General features: G+C 43.4%; 3 protein-coding genes across 3 annotated transcripts; 1 reads left to right on the top strand and 2 right to left on the bottom strand.

The window, feature by feature from the left end:
* Nucleotides 1–1,841: 1,841 nt before the first annotated feature.
* On the top strand, nucleotides 1,842–4,385 carry LOC112285741 (threonine synthase, chloroplastic). The gene is made up of 2 exons (XM_024526824.3): nucleotides 1,842–2,617; nucleotides 3,133–4,385. Exons 1-2 carry the CDS (start codon nucleotides 1,922–1,924, stop codon nucleotides 4,171–4,173), a joined length of 1,737 nt encoding a protein of 578 aa, XP_024382592.1. The 5' UTR covers nucleotides 1,842–1,921; the 3' UTR covers nucleotides 4,174–4,385.
* Nucleotides 4,386–5,247: 862 nt separating this feature from the next.
* LOC149988470 (uncharacterized) lies at nucleotides 5,248–6,651 on the bottom strand. The gene has a single exon (XM_090252779.1). It carries the CDS (start codon nucleotides 6,649–6,651, stop codon nucleotides 5,248–5,250), a length of 1,404 nt encoding a protein of 467 aa, XP_090108905.1.
* Nucleotides 6,652–11,213: 4,562 nt separating this feature from the next.
* Nucleotides 11,214–14,240, bottom strand: LOC112285891 (uncharacterized). The gene is made up of 5 exons (XM_024527227.3): nucleotides 13,011–14,240; nucleotides 12,716–12,792; nucleotides 12,454–12,499; nucleotides 12,065–12,301; nucleotides 11,214–11,815 (listed from the first exon to the last, which is right to left on the bottom strand). Exons 1-5 carry the CDS (start codon nucleotides 14,074–14,076, stop codon nucleotides 11,784–11,786), a joined length of 1,458 nt encoding a protein of 485 aa, XP_024382995.1. The 5' UTR covers nucleotides 14,077–14,240; the 3' UTR covers nucleotides 11,214–11,783.
* Nucleotides 14,241–16,218: the final 1,978 nt, after the last annotated feature.

Genomic DNA, 16,218 nt, shown 5'->3' with positions numbered 1-16,218 from the left:
TATTTTAGTATGTACTCAATATCACTTTTATTATCCAATCTAGATAATATAATAGACTAAGAGAGGATTTTGACATTTTTTATTAATATACAAATTTTAAAATCTTAGAGTCTTGTGAAGTATATATTAGAATCAAGCTATGAATGGCTAGCATGCTTTGCCTCTTTCTTTTTTTTTATGTAAATTAGATTTCAAAATAATTATTGGACTTGATTGTTAATTGGTGAAAGGACCTATGTAGGTTTATTTTAGACCATATAGACAACCTTCTTGCCCTTAGTGTTCATTCTAAAATATGTTGTAGAACTATATAGTTTCTAAATTGTTTATCTTTTCTTTGTAAAAGTGGAGGTGATCATATGCCATTGTAATATTCAAGAGTGGAGATTGTACTAGATCATCATTTGCCTTGTTGTTTTCAAACACAAATAGAATCTGATTATTCTAGTATTATTTTGTCCAATTAAATATTTTTTGTCTTTTTAATTAGGGAGGAAGACAAGGAGGGAAGAAAAGAGTCTTCTTTGTAATAGAAGAATTAATGTATTAAGAGGAATTATTTGAGGTTGAGAACTACTCTATTTACTTATATAACTATCTTTTTATATTTTGATTTAGTGAATGTTAAACTTAAGTGAGGATATTTGTTCAAAAGATTTGTTTGATAAGTCTTCTTTTTTGTATTTGGTTCTTAATGGCTTTGAATATTGTAAGATTTGAATCTTTTCCATAGCTTTGTGTATCACTATCCACCTTACTAGGAGGATATGCTATAGTATTTATTGTATATTTTGTATTTGAAAAAGATTAAACTCCTATTACTTGGTTGTTTTAGGCTAGCATATATTATTCAAAGTACTCCAAATTAATTAATGTAGATGGCTATTGGATGAAACGATTGGAATTTATATGTGAACTTGATATCGTTTAGTATTTTGAGATGCCTGTTGTTTATGTTGTATTGTGCAAATGTTGATTCTTTTTCATCTGTGATTCCTTGGAGATGCCTCTAGTACAAATGTTATTTGTATACACTTCTCAAGCTCCTTGTTACTCCATTCTATATTTGTGATTTGAACTTCTATTCCTAATGGATTCATGGATTGTTATTGTTCTCTCATGTAAGGGTTTTCCTCCTAAGCTACCAAATGGCCCTACAACTATATCAATAACAATAGATTTGTCCTTCAACATTGCTTTAGCTCGACCAACTATCAAATTTATGTCCATTCTAGTCAAATCAACTCTTATTGGATGTAAAATATTTTGCTACAAATGCACTTCACAACATTGGTGCTAGAATATTACACAAAAACTCACTCAAGTCATGTAATTCACTTCTAGCACTATACTTGAAATTTCAGATCTAGATCAAGAATGCAACTCCAGATTTCATGGAGTCCCAAGTTAGCCAATTCGGGAGGGTCGAACTTAAACCTAAAACCCAAATCACAACATTGTGGGTGCTTAAGTGCCCCCATGCCAGCCACTATTTTTTATTCTACAATTTTGTAAGCTTGTGTTTTTAGAAACAGCACAAGAGAATCATCCAATACTAACCCTCATCCACGTCGCTAACCCCCTCCCATCCATCGACGACCACACCTATCCACTCATCCTTCCATCAAATCATCCACCAGGTCCTACATCCACCGATCAGCGCTCTCATCCACATCCACATGCATCCATGTTTATACACGACTCATCCATCCTTCCATCCCGGGTTGGGTTGAGGGTTTAAGCCAACCGGATCCCGTCCCAGCCAAGAAGCTTGGCCGGACGCCCATCGTCCCTGAAGCCTTATAGCTCACCATCGCCAACGCGAGGTTTTCTTTTGCACTTCCGCCCCGCAGCTCGTCCCTTCTTTCTTCAATCTTTGTAACCTATTTCTCAATTTCTTGACGCACACTGTACCGTCAACATGGTGGGTGCGGTGGCGGTGTCGAGTGGTTTGAGATCCAACCTCGGGGTTGTGAACCTTGCCACCAAGCCTTCGAGGTTTGCAGAGTGCGAGGGGTTGCCATCGCAGGTGTCATTGAGGAAGGGAGCGAGAGGATCCAAGATGCTGTTGAGCAGCAGCAGGAGAAGAGGCTTGGGAGCAATTAGGGCAGACGCGTTGCCGTCATCGCAGGAGGTGGCTGACAATGTGCCTGGAGCCACCGCCTTGACGTTGGAGGAGGTTGCGACCGATTCGGCCAAGCCAAATTCGCCCAACAATGGACCCATGTCGCCGAAGAAGGGCAGGAATGAGAATATCAGGGAGGAGGCGCGTCGGCAGGGCGCTGGCAGCTCGCCGACCACATTCTCGGCCAAGTACGTGCCGTTCACGCCCGGGGTGAAGTCCGACGAGGAGTACTCGCTGGACGAGGTTATTTACAGGAGCAAGACTGGGGCGTTGCTCGATGTGCAGCATGATATGGAGGCTCTTAAGAAAGCGGGAGATGGCGCATACTGGAGGAAGTTGTTCGACTCGCGGGTGGGAAAGACGACGTGGCCGTATGGGTCGGGGGTGTGGAGCAAGAAGGAGTGGGTTTTGCCTGAGATTGACGATGACGACATTGTTAGTGTGTTTGAAGGAAATTCCAACTTATTTTGGGCGGAACGATTTGGCAAAGAGGTTCGTTACTCATGTCAATTGGTCTTTTGTAGTAGTTTAAATTTTGGGTCCGCAATGTTGGTAATGGGCCAGTCAGAGATATGTACATCCCTTGGTTTTTTGTTACTTCGTTTATCGATTGAAAAAATTCTCTTCATTCGTCATTCTTGGCACAATACCTAGGCTTGCTGTGATGTTTCATACTTCTGTCAAGTTGAAGTTGTATTTGGCTGGCGGTTGTTTTTAGATGTTTTTAGAATTGCATTCGAATAACCACCAACGTCCAAGTTTTCAAAGGCTTGTGGACGTTTCAAGAGCCTATGGGTCACGTAGTAGTGAAAGATTTCAAAAAATTGTGGTCGTTGGTGGTTTATCTTTCTACTACGTTATCATGACCCCTGTCATGTTCTCTGCTTTCGAGCCCTCTTGTAATTTTATATAGTTGCTAGCCTTTTTTGTGAGGAAATGAATTGATCGCAACATTTGTGATTTGGTTGTTACTTCTGTACTTATTCAACGTCGTAATGCTTTTGCAGGTTATGGACATGACTGACTTGTGGGTGAAGCACTGTGGTATCAGCCACACCGGCTCGTTCAAGGACCTTGGAATGACTGTATTAGTTTCTCAAGTGAACAGGCTTAGGAGGCTGGGCAAACCTCTTTTGGGTGTGGGTTGCGCTTCAACAGGAGACACGTCAGCAGCTCTTTCAGCTTATTGTGCAGCTGCCGGAATTCCAGCCATTGTATTTCTTCCCGCTAACAAGATTTCCATTGCCCAATTAGTGCAGCCAATCGCTAACGGAGCCTTGGTATTGAGCATGGACACCGACTTCGATGGGTGCATGCGACTCATCAGGGAGGTAACCTCGGAGCTTCCCATCTACCTCGCTAACTCACTCAATAGTCTTCGTCTGGAGGGTCAGAAAACTGCCGCCATCGAGATCCTTCAGCAATTCGATTGGGAGGTTCCAGACTGGGTCATTGTTCCTGGAGGTAACCTTGGGAATATTTATGCTTTTTACAAGGGGTTCTACATGTGTAAGGAGTTGGGATTGGTCGACAGAATGCCGAGACTGATCTGTGCCCAGGCGCACAATGCTAACCCTCTTTACAGAGCCTACAAGGATGGCTGGGAAAATTTTAAGCCCGTCAAAGCTCTCCCAACTTTTGCATCGGCCATCCAGATCGGTGATCCCGTGTCTATCGACAGAGCCATCTATGCTCTAACCCAATGTGATGGTATTGTAGAGGAGGCAACAGAGCAAGAGATCATGGATGTCTGTGCTCAAGCAGACAAGTCTGGAATGTTTACTTGCCCACACACAGGAGTTGCTTTAGTTGCTTTGGAGAAACTCAGGTCCAGGGGCGTTATTGGTCCCAATGATAGGACCGTGGTCGTTAGTACTGCTCATGGACTCAAGTTTACTCAATCGAAAGTTGAATATCATTCTAGTGAGCTGCCAGATATCGTAAGCCAGTTCGCTAATCCTCCTGTTTCAGTAGCCGATGACTTTGGCTCTATCATGGACGTTCTGCGTCAAAAGCTTTCTTTGAATAATCTCAAAGGCAGCATGTAGGATCTTAGGGTAGTACGGGCGTCTGTAGATCTAGTCGAGTGGTTTTTATTTACCTAGTGTAGTTTTAAGATTGTTTTGAACTCTGTAGTTAAGTTTTGGGAGTCACGGTTATTTGTAAGCTCCATCGAGAGCAATCTCGTTATGGAAAAGAAATTGATTTACACAACCGTTTCTGAAGTTTTGATACAGAACTGTTGTGATACTTGAGCCTATGTGTTTTTTTCAGCTGGTTTCCTTAAGAACTCATAGAATATGTCCTTTTTTGAGCGGGCTCTTTGTTGGGTCCACAATAGTGACCTGCAAACTCCCTTGCGGGTGTTAGCCACCTGCACCAACATATCTTGTAGAATGTAAGGACGTGGGTATGTGAGCATCTATTTTGATAACTTCCAAAAGGATGATCTACCGTTAGATTCTACGTGGGAAGAGAAAATAATCACCAAAGGGCCAAACAAAGTGTTGATGACTTACCAAAGGATGCTACAACCTATGAACCATCGGTATTAGAGGTATATCTGAAAAGTTTGCTCCGCATGATAATTGCAGATAGTACTTTTACTCGGATGGGGATAGCACAACTGTCCTGTCTTGTGCCACAGTTACTACCAGGGTGCCTTCCGGCGTACGCTCTTGCGACATGATTCTTGTGAAATGACTAGAACGTGTACATTTTTATTATGAAACCGGGAATTGTAATTGAGTAGCATTTCAGACAAGCGCTCGTGGCAGTTGCAACAAGCGGCATTTCCAGGAGAGCGTGTGTCTGAACTAGATTCATGAATCAAATATTGAATACCTCAGTATGAATCTTTAATTAAAAATCTATGATGGATCAGATCATTACTTGTCACTGTCCCATTGCAAAGATGCAACAGACATCATAGCAGTGGCGATGCCTCTATGCACATGTTTATCGTCAATAAAAGCCTTCTCAATATGTACATCTGCATTCCCTAAACGAATGCATCGCAGCAAATACACTGCATGTACACACCTAAGTTTTGCAAAACCCAAAACCCAAATATTTAAAGCTCTAAACCCTGAGCTATTCTCATTGTTATCCACTTCTACTACTCATGCCAAAATAGTCTTTCCCAGCACAAACAGCGTCGACGAAAATGTGACACCAAAAATCATGTACAAAAACCCTCTGTCAAGCACAAATCCATATAATGATATTCCAGCGCGAGTATGCTGCAAATACGTAACCAGCGCCTGCCTCTTCTGGAACGCTTCCAAGTCATGCGTCAGAACCTCTTCAAACGCATCCCTGCTATCAAAATCGTCGAAGGAACTCCTTCTATTGTGCAGTAGCGGATGTGCAGGGCCATAAAAGGATGTTCGGCGACTACTCGAAGTAGATTCAATAATAGTACCCGGGCTGCACGTCGCCAGGGCGTGCCATTTGCTCACACTAGTGACAATGTGCTGTGCTTTGTGTGTAATCTTTGCCGCTCCTTGCAGACACAGCACCAAGCCTGTGAGTTGCACAAGGGAGCAGACGGCCAGGTCGCCAGCGCGGAAGAAATTGATCGTCTTCGCATATAAAAGGATCTGGAAGAGGGAGGAGAGTTGGCTGAAGATAATGGTGAAGAGCGCCAAGATTAAAAATATACGAAACCGGTGGCTGATTGTCGTAAGCTGGTTGCGGAGCTTCATGTGCTCCTTGAGGATAATAGACACCTCAGAGGTCACCTCTAAGAGTTTGTAGTAGCCTCTGAGGCGGAGGATTTGGAGGGAGCACATAAGCCTAAAGAGGACGCACATGAATAGGAAGACGCTCGTTCTGTACAGCCACGAGAAGATGGATGCAATGAAGAGGATCACATTGATCCTGGGGATGTCTGTGAAGTATGGGATGCTGACGGTGACGTAGTAGAACCACCAGGCTCGGTGCCCTAATGCTACGAGAAAAGTTGGCAGGAGCATCCACGCAAGAATCGAAAAGGAGCTATCAAGCTTGGCTTGGAAGCCTTGCTGTACTTCAGGGGACTCTTTCACGATCTTGTCCAGGAGAAGCGTTCTTCTCAACCCGTATTTGTGGAGAATGTGAGAAAGACAGAAAAACGACACAATAGCGAGGACAGTTTCGGACATCTGCACCAGCTTCTCAAAAGGATGCCTGCGCCTCTCCTCGCAATTTTCACACGACACAAACGAATAATTGAATATGGGGACCACAAATGCTAGCAGAACGAAAAGGATGCGCGAACATACGACCTTGATCGTGGTGGACTGGTCGAGCCCTAGCCATGACAATCCCGAACGAAACCGCCGCAGCTCATCCTTGGGATTGGATAAGACCCGCTTGTATTTGCTCCTTAGTTTCGCCCTCTGCTCTTCCTTGTCCGGATCGAAGTCATCTTCCACATCAGAAAACTGCACCCCTTTCCGAATCAAAGGGGCTTCCATGTCTGGCTGCGAGGCATCTTCCGGAACATCCACTTCCGGTGCAGCCTCCAAAGCGTCCTCCTTCATGACTATTACCTTCACACAAAAGACTCTCTACACACTCCGAAACCTAGGTCAAATGCAACGAAGGAGTTCGTAAGACTTCAGACTATCATGCTCCGAGCGTGATCTTGAAACACGAATAACGAATCATCACAACTAATAACCGAACAAACGAAACCCCCGTAGAGCAGATTCATCAGAAACATTTCAAGATCTAGAGGGAAGGTCAGGGACCGCATTCGGAACTGCTTCGAATCCTAAATGAAAATCGTTGACACCACCTACTGCAGCTCCGAATGGATCAGTGGATTAGAGAATGCACACCAACTTGGGAATAATGCAATCGCGGTCATCCCGCTCTCCCCAGTTGCCGAGAGCAGCGGGAGCGTGATTCCATCTGGATTCCTGATCTCACCGGCTGCAACGCCTATCCACCACCTTCCTCAAGCGGATGGACTGCGGCATTCGTCGTTGCAATCTGAAGCTCTGTGGGTGTATGAGCGCAAATTTCTCATTCCATTGCCAGAACCAAATGGCGTTCGAAAGTGTGACGCACGATTTTCGAACCACAACTAAGGCGTCGAAGGAGGCGAGGCTTTTCCTTGAGAGGAACTAGGACGGGTGGACACATTGCGGGGTTGGAAAAGGCCCTCGCCCGACCCGTTCCCGTCCATCCGCCCCCCTGGCATTATACTCTCAACTGATGGTTGTGCTGACGCGAAGAGTGGGATTAAATTTGAGTTTAAATCCACATGGCTCTGATTAACTAAAGAGTGTTCAAACTTTTTGTCAATAAAATCAGGGTTCGTGTTCAGAAAAACTGTATTTTCAAGTTTGAATTGATAGTTTGATTATTCAATTACTAAAATTAAACTACATGAAACAGAGGGGAATACACCTTCGGTCCTGATTTTGTGCGTATTTTTTAGCATATTAATTTGTTGAGTTCATGGATCTCAACGTCACTAATCATGGCCTAAATTCTCTTTCCTCACTCAAAATTTGTTTTACATAATAAAAAATAAATGGGAAATTCATTAAGACACTCATGTGTAAATTTGTGGAATTAGACATCAAAATCATTCTCTAAATTACAAAAGTCTACTTGTAAAAACATTTGAAAGGTTTTGAACAAAGATGACATATGGTGGATGGGTTGTGGTGGTAACAGCATAAACTGTGGTGGCAATAGCACTACCAGATATATATATATATATATATATATGCATGGAGAAATAGATCTGCAGATTCTTCATATCTTGACACTGTTTTGACATCATGCCAAGTTTACTGTTTCCAAACCCCTTGATCCGATCAAATCCTTACCTTGAAAGCGAGACACATGCTTTCATCAGTTTTGATTAGTTTAAGTGGCTAAAAAAACGTCAAAAAGTGTGGAGCTTACTAAGCAACAGGCACGGAGACGGTGGCGGTGAGAGGCTTCAACACAAGAGTCGAAGTCCGCGGCGTACACACAGTGGCGCCGTGGAATGGCTCTCCGTGCCAGGTATGGTCTCAGTTTCTGAGAGGTCCCCGCAGGTGCACAATCAACAGAACGATGCCAACAGCTCCGGCACCGCAACATGGTCCCATCGATTTCAGCCTAAATGACTTTGAGGGAAGCAAGAGCCCTCGAAGAAGGCTCCTGGTGCAACTGCCGCTCGATCAGCTCATCCAGATCTAGGCCGATGTCACCACCTCCCACATGATAAATTTGCGCTGGTAGTGTAGGCCCAAGTAGGCCTACGCACAGTTCAGGTCATTATGGATCATCGGGGGCTGGAAGCACGAGAGTCTCACCATCGTGGACAACGTCTGCTACCCTGCGAAGTTCCTCACGTGAACTTCCCCTGGAACCATCTGACAGAGTCGCCCTCGCCTCTCAAGGCCAAGAATCAAAGCATGAATGTTAAATTGCAGTCCACCAATCGAACTGTTTCGCTTTGGAGTCCGTTCCGTCGGAGGCATGGTCGATGCTTGGCCTGTAATTTCTGCATGTCCGAAGCTAGTAAACATGGACTGACTTTCAACAAGCAGTCTGTGTGTGGGTGTGTGTGTGTATCGAAAGGATGCTATGGACCCTCCAGTCGTCTTCCTTTGCTTCTGCCCCTACTTCGACTTCATCTCGGTTAGTATCTGACTCATTTCGACCATCTGGGTAACCGCAACATGCAGCGTCTACAGCATTTTCTGTAACATTCCAGTCCTTTCGTTGATACAGTAAGCTCGTTTTTACTGGATTTCAGCATCAGGAGTGGCACCGAGAAGTCCTGGAATCATCCAGTGCTGAGATGCAAGACCTCCAGGAATCAGCGTCTAGATCTTTGCAGCATTGAGGAAATGAAAAAGAGTTGTTGCTCTGGGGAAATGGATCGACGAGCCACTTTCATGCAACGTCGATCATTGTGTGGCGGTGGCGACGCAATAATGCTCCTCCAGCACTATCAGTATCAGACTAGCATCATTCATTGCTAATGAATTCATAAGACATCGTCTATTAATATGAAAATGACATTCTATTGACTTATTAAAACATTCTGCAGCTATCAATGATGAGATCTCATTGTCATCTGTACGTTTCTAATTCTTTTTTTTGTTTTTGCTTTTATTCTGTATAGAAACTTCTGGGACTAGACAGAGAATATTCCCGTAGTCCTCGGCAACCTCCCTCCTCCTACGTCTTCTATTTTTTATTTTATTATATTTCACTCCATTATATTATTTTTTATTTTCTAATGTTGAAATACTTTGAAAATTATGTTTAAAAATGTTCCAAGATTATTTAAAAGAATTGAAACTTATCCTTTGTATTTTATTTATGCAAGTGAGGCAATTTCTTTGTTCATTTGTATGAATTGTTTGTTTTTTGGGAATACTGATAAATTTTAAAATAATTATTTATTCCCTTTTCCAATTGATGTTTCATGGCTTAAGACTCAAGTGGTAAAACATGGTTAAGAATGCATGAGGATTAAGGTGAATCAGATAAGGAAAACATCTACAATGTATATATGTGTATATATATATATATATATATATTTACACACCACAAAAAAATATTTGCATGAAATATATTTATCTTTTAGTATTCACTTATATAGATATAATGCATGATTTTCAAACATGTACTTCAAATTTGATAAATCCAAATTATGTTCTTCAATTATATATTTATTAATTTATTTGTTTAAAAAAATTAGTCGGGATTATTTTTTATTTTTTTAAAAGTTGTATGTATGATCTCAGCATTCATCATTTCACTAAACAAAAATTGTGTAAGCCATATATTTTACATTTTTGAAAATGTGTTGTCATGTAGTTTAGATGTATTTCATCACTATAATCACTTTGATGAGATAAACATGAAAAGAAAAACATATTATGACCATGATTATATGCCAAAAAGGCTAAATTTAAGTGATAAAGTTCATGAACACATATTTCAACCATTGCATTAAGTTACAATACATTAAGTATTAGACTTACAAATATATTCTCAAAAAACTTCCAAAGTCAACTCATTTAGTACCTTTAAATACAAATTTTTTTAGAAAATCCAAACAACACATGGGTAGCTTTCATTAAAAATACTACATAAAACATGGCACCATTTCTAAAAGATGTGTGTAGCAAATTGGGGGATGTTCACAGATAACGTGTTCAATTTTGGGTCCCATACTCAGCGTGGTATATGAAGGGGGCAAGACCGTGACGGACGTATAATATAAAACATTCATCCAAGATGAAATCTGCAAGTCGGAAATGAGGTGTGGTTCCATGTGTTAGGAAGAGAGAGAGAGAGAGAGAGAGAGATTTGGGGATGTGGACCAATTAGGACCTCGGCGACACCTCATCTAACACTGTGTGTGTTGGTGGAGCATGCACGTGGTAAGGCAGAGGAAGAATGAATAAACAATGGATGGACGAATGAATAGCGGAGATAGGGGGGAGGATGGAATGATGAACAGGGCTATTTGGGCTCTGGCTCTGCGGAGCCAATCGTGTCGAAGCAGCACTATTATCATAACCATCATCATTATCATCATCATCATCATGGCCTCTGCTCCATCTGAGGGGGGATATGTCCTTGCTGTCAGAGTGTTTTGAATATTAATGGGACTAAAGAAAGACTAGAAGTATTCCCTGAGCATCCAGGCAGGAGGTGCCATGTAGGATGCCAGGTGGGATACCAGGTGGAGCAAGCGACTTAGTGACAAGGACGAAGAGGAAGAAAATGTAATTCTCACTATTTGTGGTGTGAAAGTCTTTCTTTTCATGTGTATATATACACCCACATCCGTTTACTTGTGTGCTGATTTCCAGATTATCGTATTCGTTTCATCCCAGAAAATCCAAGATTCAGGTTTTTTCATTACGTTTTGTTTTTCGACCTCGTTCACCTTCATTTCTTCAGTTCAATGCAAAAGTCGTAAATGAGAAGGCGAATCTTAAGAGATGAAAAGAGGAACAGTTCTGTCCACAATCAGCCAATGAAACGATCATTTCAAACGCATACATCTAAATGAGCACTCCATCACTCATATCTTCAGACAGGGATGTGTGAAGCTTTGGTTTTATGCATCTGCTTCAATTGCAAATAAGGTTGCCCATAATTGCTTTATTTATAAAATGGCCTGGAATTCCGGGAGCCTGGAAAACATAGGTATGCTGCTTGATGCGATCTCCAAATAGCCTAGTGGTTAAGTGAAGCTATAAAACCGCATGCAAGTTAAGCTACTGATCTGTCATATACTAAAAAGACAATGAAATAATTCCTTTCCCGTGTGCAAAAAAGACCAAAACAGGTCCTATTTCAGTTTCCATTATAGTTCCTAACATTGGACCCCTAGTAACCTGGTCCACATACTTGTATACGTGAATAACCACAGAAAATCTAAGAAGATATAGCCAGAGTGGTCACTGGCAAGACATTTAGAAACCCACTTCTTATTATAGCTACTTTCCTTTCAAAAGTGTAGGGCACTAAACCTGACAAAAATATATATATATATATATATATATATATATATTCGTCATTCGGGGAAACGAGGGAGGAAAGAACAGTGATGTAGAAGTTACCTCATACGAAACATTCAGTTAATGCATTCCCTAGCTGACAATGTCCAGCATGTGCATCTGGGCCAAGTGTCACAACATCAACAGCTCAAGGTCCCAAACTTCCAGCAACCTGTTACAGTTACACAGAATGATAGCGATGAGAACAATTGATTCTTAGACCCGATTTGTCATGAAAACTCAATGAGATAATGACAAAACATCCTATTGTGATCTTTGAAGGTGAGCGGGTAGGTCCCGGATATCATAGATCATGCAAGTGGTGAAATAAGAGCACAAGTTCCAGGCTAATCCGTTTAATGTCATATGATAACGAGAAGGTTTCAAATGGACAACACCACACAGGGCCTCAAAAAATTACCTCTCTGAGCCTGGTTGAAGTTTTGAGGGTTTTCTGGAAGCCAAACTCTGTTCTGCATTGATACAGTCGCGTCTTGAGAGTCGCCTAGACTACGGTAATTGCCCAGCTCTAGATTGTGCATAGTAGAATTCGACATGTGAACACTCCTTCCTGTCTGGGACATGCTATCACTCATTAGCAGTTCCTCAGTTGTTAATCTTGAATCTAGGGACGACGTTGGGGACGGATCTCGTGATCCTGCGGCACCAGAAAAGTTGAGAATTAAAGAGAAGCTCTGAATGTGTTACTCACCAAATGCGTAAAAAAACTTTGAAATCCAACTTCAACTTGTAAACAAGATAACAAGATGCTAAGTTAATCAGTTTGGAATTCATCAAATCGGATTGTACCTGAAGGAGGACCTGACTTGTCCGAAGTCTTGACAGTCCGATACATCTTCATAGACAACCAAACAGAAGAGCGGTTAGTCAGAACCCAAGTCAAGGATCAAAACAGGGTCCAAGATCAGCATAGGATGCTACTTCTCTATAATGGAAAAAAATTCTAGAGAAATTTAGCTGCAAAAAAACAAGAGTGCTAACTCAGCTAGGTGATGTAGTAATGCAACATAATTTAGCAAATGAAAAGAACGTCAATGGCCTGTCTCCCCACCTGCAAGTGACTCTTCACATGAGCTAAAGTAAGGTCCTTCACATTCATGAGCTCCAAAACAGATTTCGGTGTTGCTCCTGTGCAATATCAGGAAACGATTCACAATAAGTATTACAGCTTGAAAACCCCACGTGGAACTCAATAAAAAAAAAAAAATCCAGACACATCAATTTAGCATTACGGAATACCTACATGAAACTCACTGCTGCATGGTCTCAATGTACACAAACATGAAATCTAGATTTGTGGTGTCCCTGTAATCAGGAGGCGCAGAAATATAACAAATTACACTTACTCTCGTGGCCCCCAAGAAGCTCCACGGCCTGGACAAAATGAGCATGCAATGTACTAGTCCACCTCATTCTTGGAGCTCGTATCGAGCGTTTAGCTGGCGATCTCGGCGGAAAGTGTGAACGAAACGAGGTAACGTTTGCATAAACACCCTCCCGCTTAGCATTGTAGCCTGCTCCATAATTCCCAAGCAAAGTTGACAGATTTCCTCCACACGTCGATGCCTGCATGCCAAGCATATTCTTCCCATTTTCGAGACCATACTGATGTGAGAATCTATGACAGGAGTCCATCCCAACCATGTAGTAGTTTTGAAACTTCGGTAGGTCCCTACTGGGCAAGGCCTCGGGGTGCACTCCAGGATCGCTCCATCTACCAAGAGAAAGCTCGTGAATAGGAGAAGGATGTGAGCTGGTGTAATTAGGTCGTGAAAACACTCTCTGCTGGGAATAAAGATCATCGATTGAGCTCTCAGACAATCGCCTAGTGAAATTCTCTTGGGTCTCATTCGGGTAGATTGAGAACGTTCTTGGTAAGTCTTTGCGAATTCGATCAGATGGTGAGGACACCCTGTCTGGGCTAATGCGGATTGACTCTGACCAATTGTCCAGTAAGAATGGGTGGGCAAGACCTTTGCAGATGTATCCATTTTCTTGCACGCTTTCTTGAACTTCTTCCCTACGTCCAATGACCATCCCCTCGTCGGCTGTCGATTTCGGTAAAGCTCGTTTGACATACTGTGAATCCAAGGGTGGATTTGCCAGGCACAGAACTGTTGACGCTCCCATGCTGTTGACGTAAGCAGGACTGTACCCCTCGGCTGCAGGACTAGAGACATTGCTCTCGCTATCAGTGATACAGCTCATAGATTTCGTGGGCTGCTTCCAGAGATCGAAACCATGGACATGGTCGGGCACGACTTGGAGATTTGAATACTGTGAGGAGGACTTTAGACGTCTGTCACAGCTGCTACTGCTTGGTGGGCTGATGTGAAGCGCCAAGTCCGGTCCAGAATGTGTATTGGAGGAGCTTGACACACTCATAGATTTATCCGGACTGAGCTCTTGCATTGTAAGCTAGCAGCTTTCTCCTTCTGTAGCTTGTCAGTCTATAATAGACTTTAGACGTTAAAGCTTCCGCGCAAAAAGCGAATAAAGGCGTGAACAGAGGCAGAACCCCTGAATGCAACAGTGTCGGAGAAGAAGTTCTCGGGGAGGGGTGGGAAGGGGGAAGTAAAATCAAATTTCTTTTTTTAAAAAAAGACAGTTCAACTGAACTCAACCGTATGAAGGAGGAGACCGCACCAATCGCAGGCTACCTGGAAAGTAAATATATCTTAAATGGCATGAGAAGGCGTGACTGTCACATGCACTTCTGCGCTCCATTCTAATTCACAAAAGAAGAAGCCGAAAGCAAGAGATCGAGAGTAACGAGTAGCAACCGGCGCAAGAACAATAAACCCCGAATAGCCACCAGAGGAGACAGGACAATCCGTCATGAATCAGATAGCACAACGAAGTATTTCCCAAGGTCTCCAAGCATCCTGTAGCTCCTAGAGAGTTGTCTACTCGAATTCTAACTGCTTGAAATTCACAACGAGAATCTGAATCCTTAAAAATCTAACTTCTCGGGAATCTCCGGAGCAAAATCCAATTCTAAGAGCCTCCAAGATCGCAGAAATGCTCTCACCCTCGTCGATCGAGATGCAAAATACAGAGCCAAGGACCCGAAAAGCTTCGCCACTTCCACCTCCCAAAAGCAGGCAGCGTGAATGAGAATTGAATCCGGAGGACAACGGGACACCGACTCACCACAACATGCGGACTTGCATCACGTTGGGCCCAGAGCAACAAGTAACCTGAAGAGAGAGAGCACAGAGAAGTTCCTACGTATGACTTGCGTGCGAGGAACTACTGATTCGGGAGGTTGTGCTGGGTTGTTCTACCGCCAGAGCCTCGCGCAATCGACATCCCGCCTCACCAGAGCCAAAACGCAAACCCACACACTACCACTTAAATCTCAAGGAGCGAAACATCCCGCAACACATACTCCCCTCCCGACATCCAAGCTCCAGGCACCACGTCAGTGACGACAACAAACTCCGAGAACTCGTACGCATCCGTCCTACTGTTATTTTCCCACTTCGCTCCACCGCTCTCACTTCATTCAGTTCGTTCGCTCTACTCTTCGCACACCACTCCACTCCACTACTCCACTCCTTCCTCCTTCCAAGACTCAATGGCAGCTCCCAAATCTCCAACGACCGCAATCCTCGCCCCCGACATCTCCCACACTCTATCGCCTGAGCCAACCGTCACAGCAACGCGAGAGACTGCATCCTCCACAGCATCATCCAGCTAGGGGTTCAATCCAATGGAGAGGATTAGGGTGGCAAGGCAGGGGCGGGGAGGGGCGGGGCGGGGCGGGGGGAGCGTCAAGGGAGAAGGAGGATGTAGGTGAGTGCCCTGAAGCAGCGGAGAATGTAATAGGATGGGAGGTACGAGAATAGCAAAAGCAGAGCGGCGTGGTTTGGCAGCACCACCAGCGCTGAAATGAATAAATAAATAAATAAAATGAGGTACGGGGGAGCAGCAACCAAGACGAGAGATGAGAGAGAAAGCGGAGCTTGAAAAGCAAGGCGGATGATTCGAATATGGATGCGAGAGGCCGGGGGGGAGGGGGTATGGGCGGGCATCGCGATTCCCGAGGCATGGGCTCGCTCGCTCGGGTGGCGACGGACGTTGGATGCGCCTTGGATGGATACCAAAATGGGCTGCACTGTAGGGCCTATTCATGAGTGGATGAAGAAGGATGAATGAGTTATTGTTTGGATGGATAGAGTCGTAGCCGCTGCTGGAAAGATTTCCCCTTCCGACTCTTTTCACTTCATCTGTTCTTTTCTTTTCTTTCCCTACTTTTGGTTCCTTTTTGTGTTTACTTCTTTTCGCGTTACGAGTTCGAAGCCTCTCTGGTGGAGGGTGTTGTTGTTGTTTATTAGCATTGTGTTGGAGTTGATGCTTCCAGATCACAGAGCATTCAAATCTTCGCCTCTGTTAAAACGAAGCCACTGCGTCTTGCCCACGTGATGGTGCTTGGTTGGATCCGCCTTCTCTGTCTTTCTTTACTATCTGACCAATCAAAAAGCTCTTCAATGCTCTTCAATGTTATCAATCAAACAATGCATCCCAATTCGCAAAAGAAAAAGACCCACA

The sequence above is a fragment of the Physcomitrium patens genome, chromosome 8 (genome assembly GCF_059467195.1).
Source record: "Physcomitrium patens ecotype Gransden chromosome 8, ASM5946719v1, whole genome shotgun sequence".
NCBI classification, from domain to species: Eukaryota; Viridiplantae; Streptophyta; class Bryopsida; order Funariales; family Funariaceae; genus Physcomitrium; species Physcomitrium patens.
The sequence above is the reverse complement of the archived record's forward strand: the minus strand, read 5'-3'. Positions and strand labels throughout refer to the sequence as shown.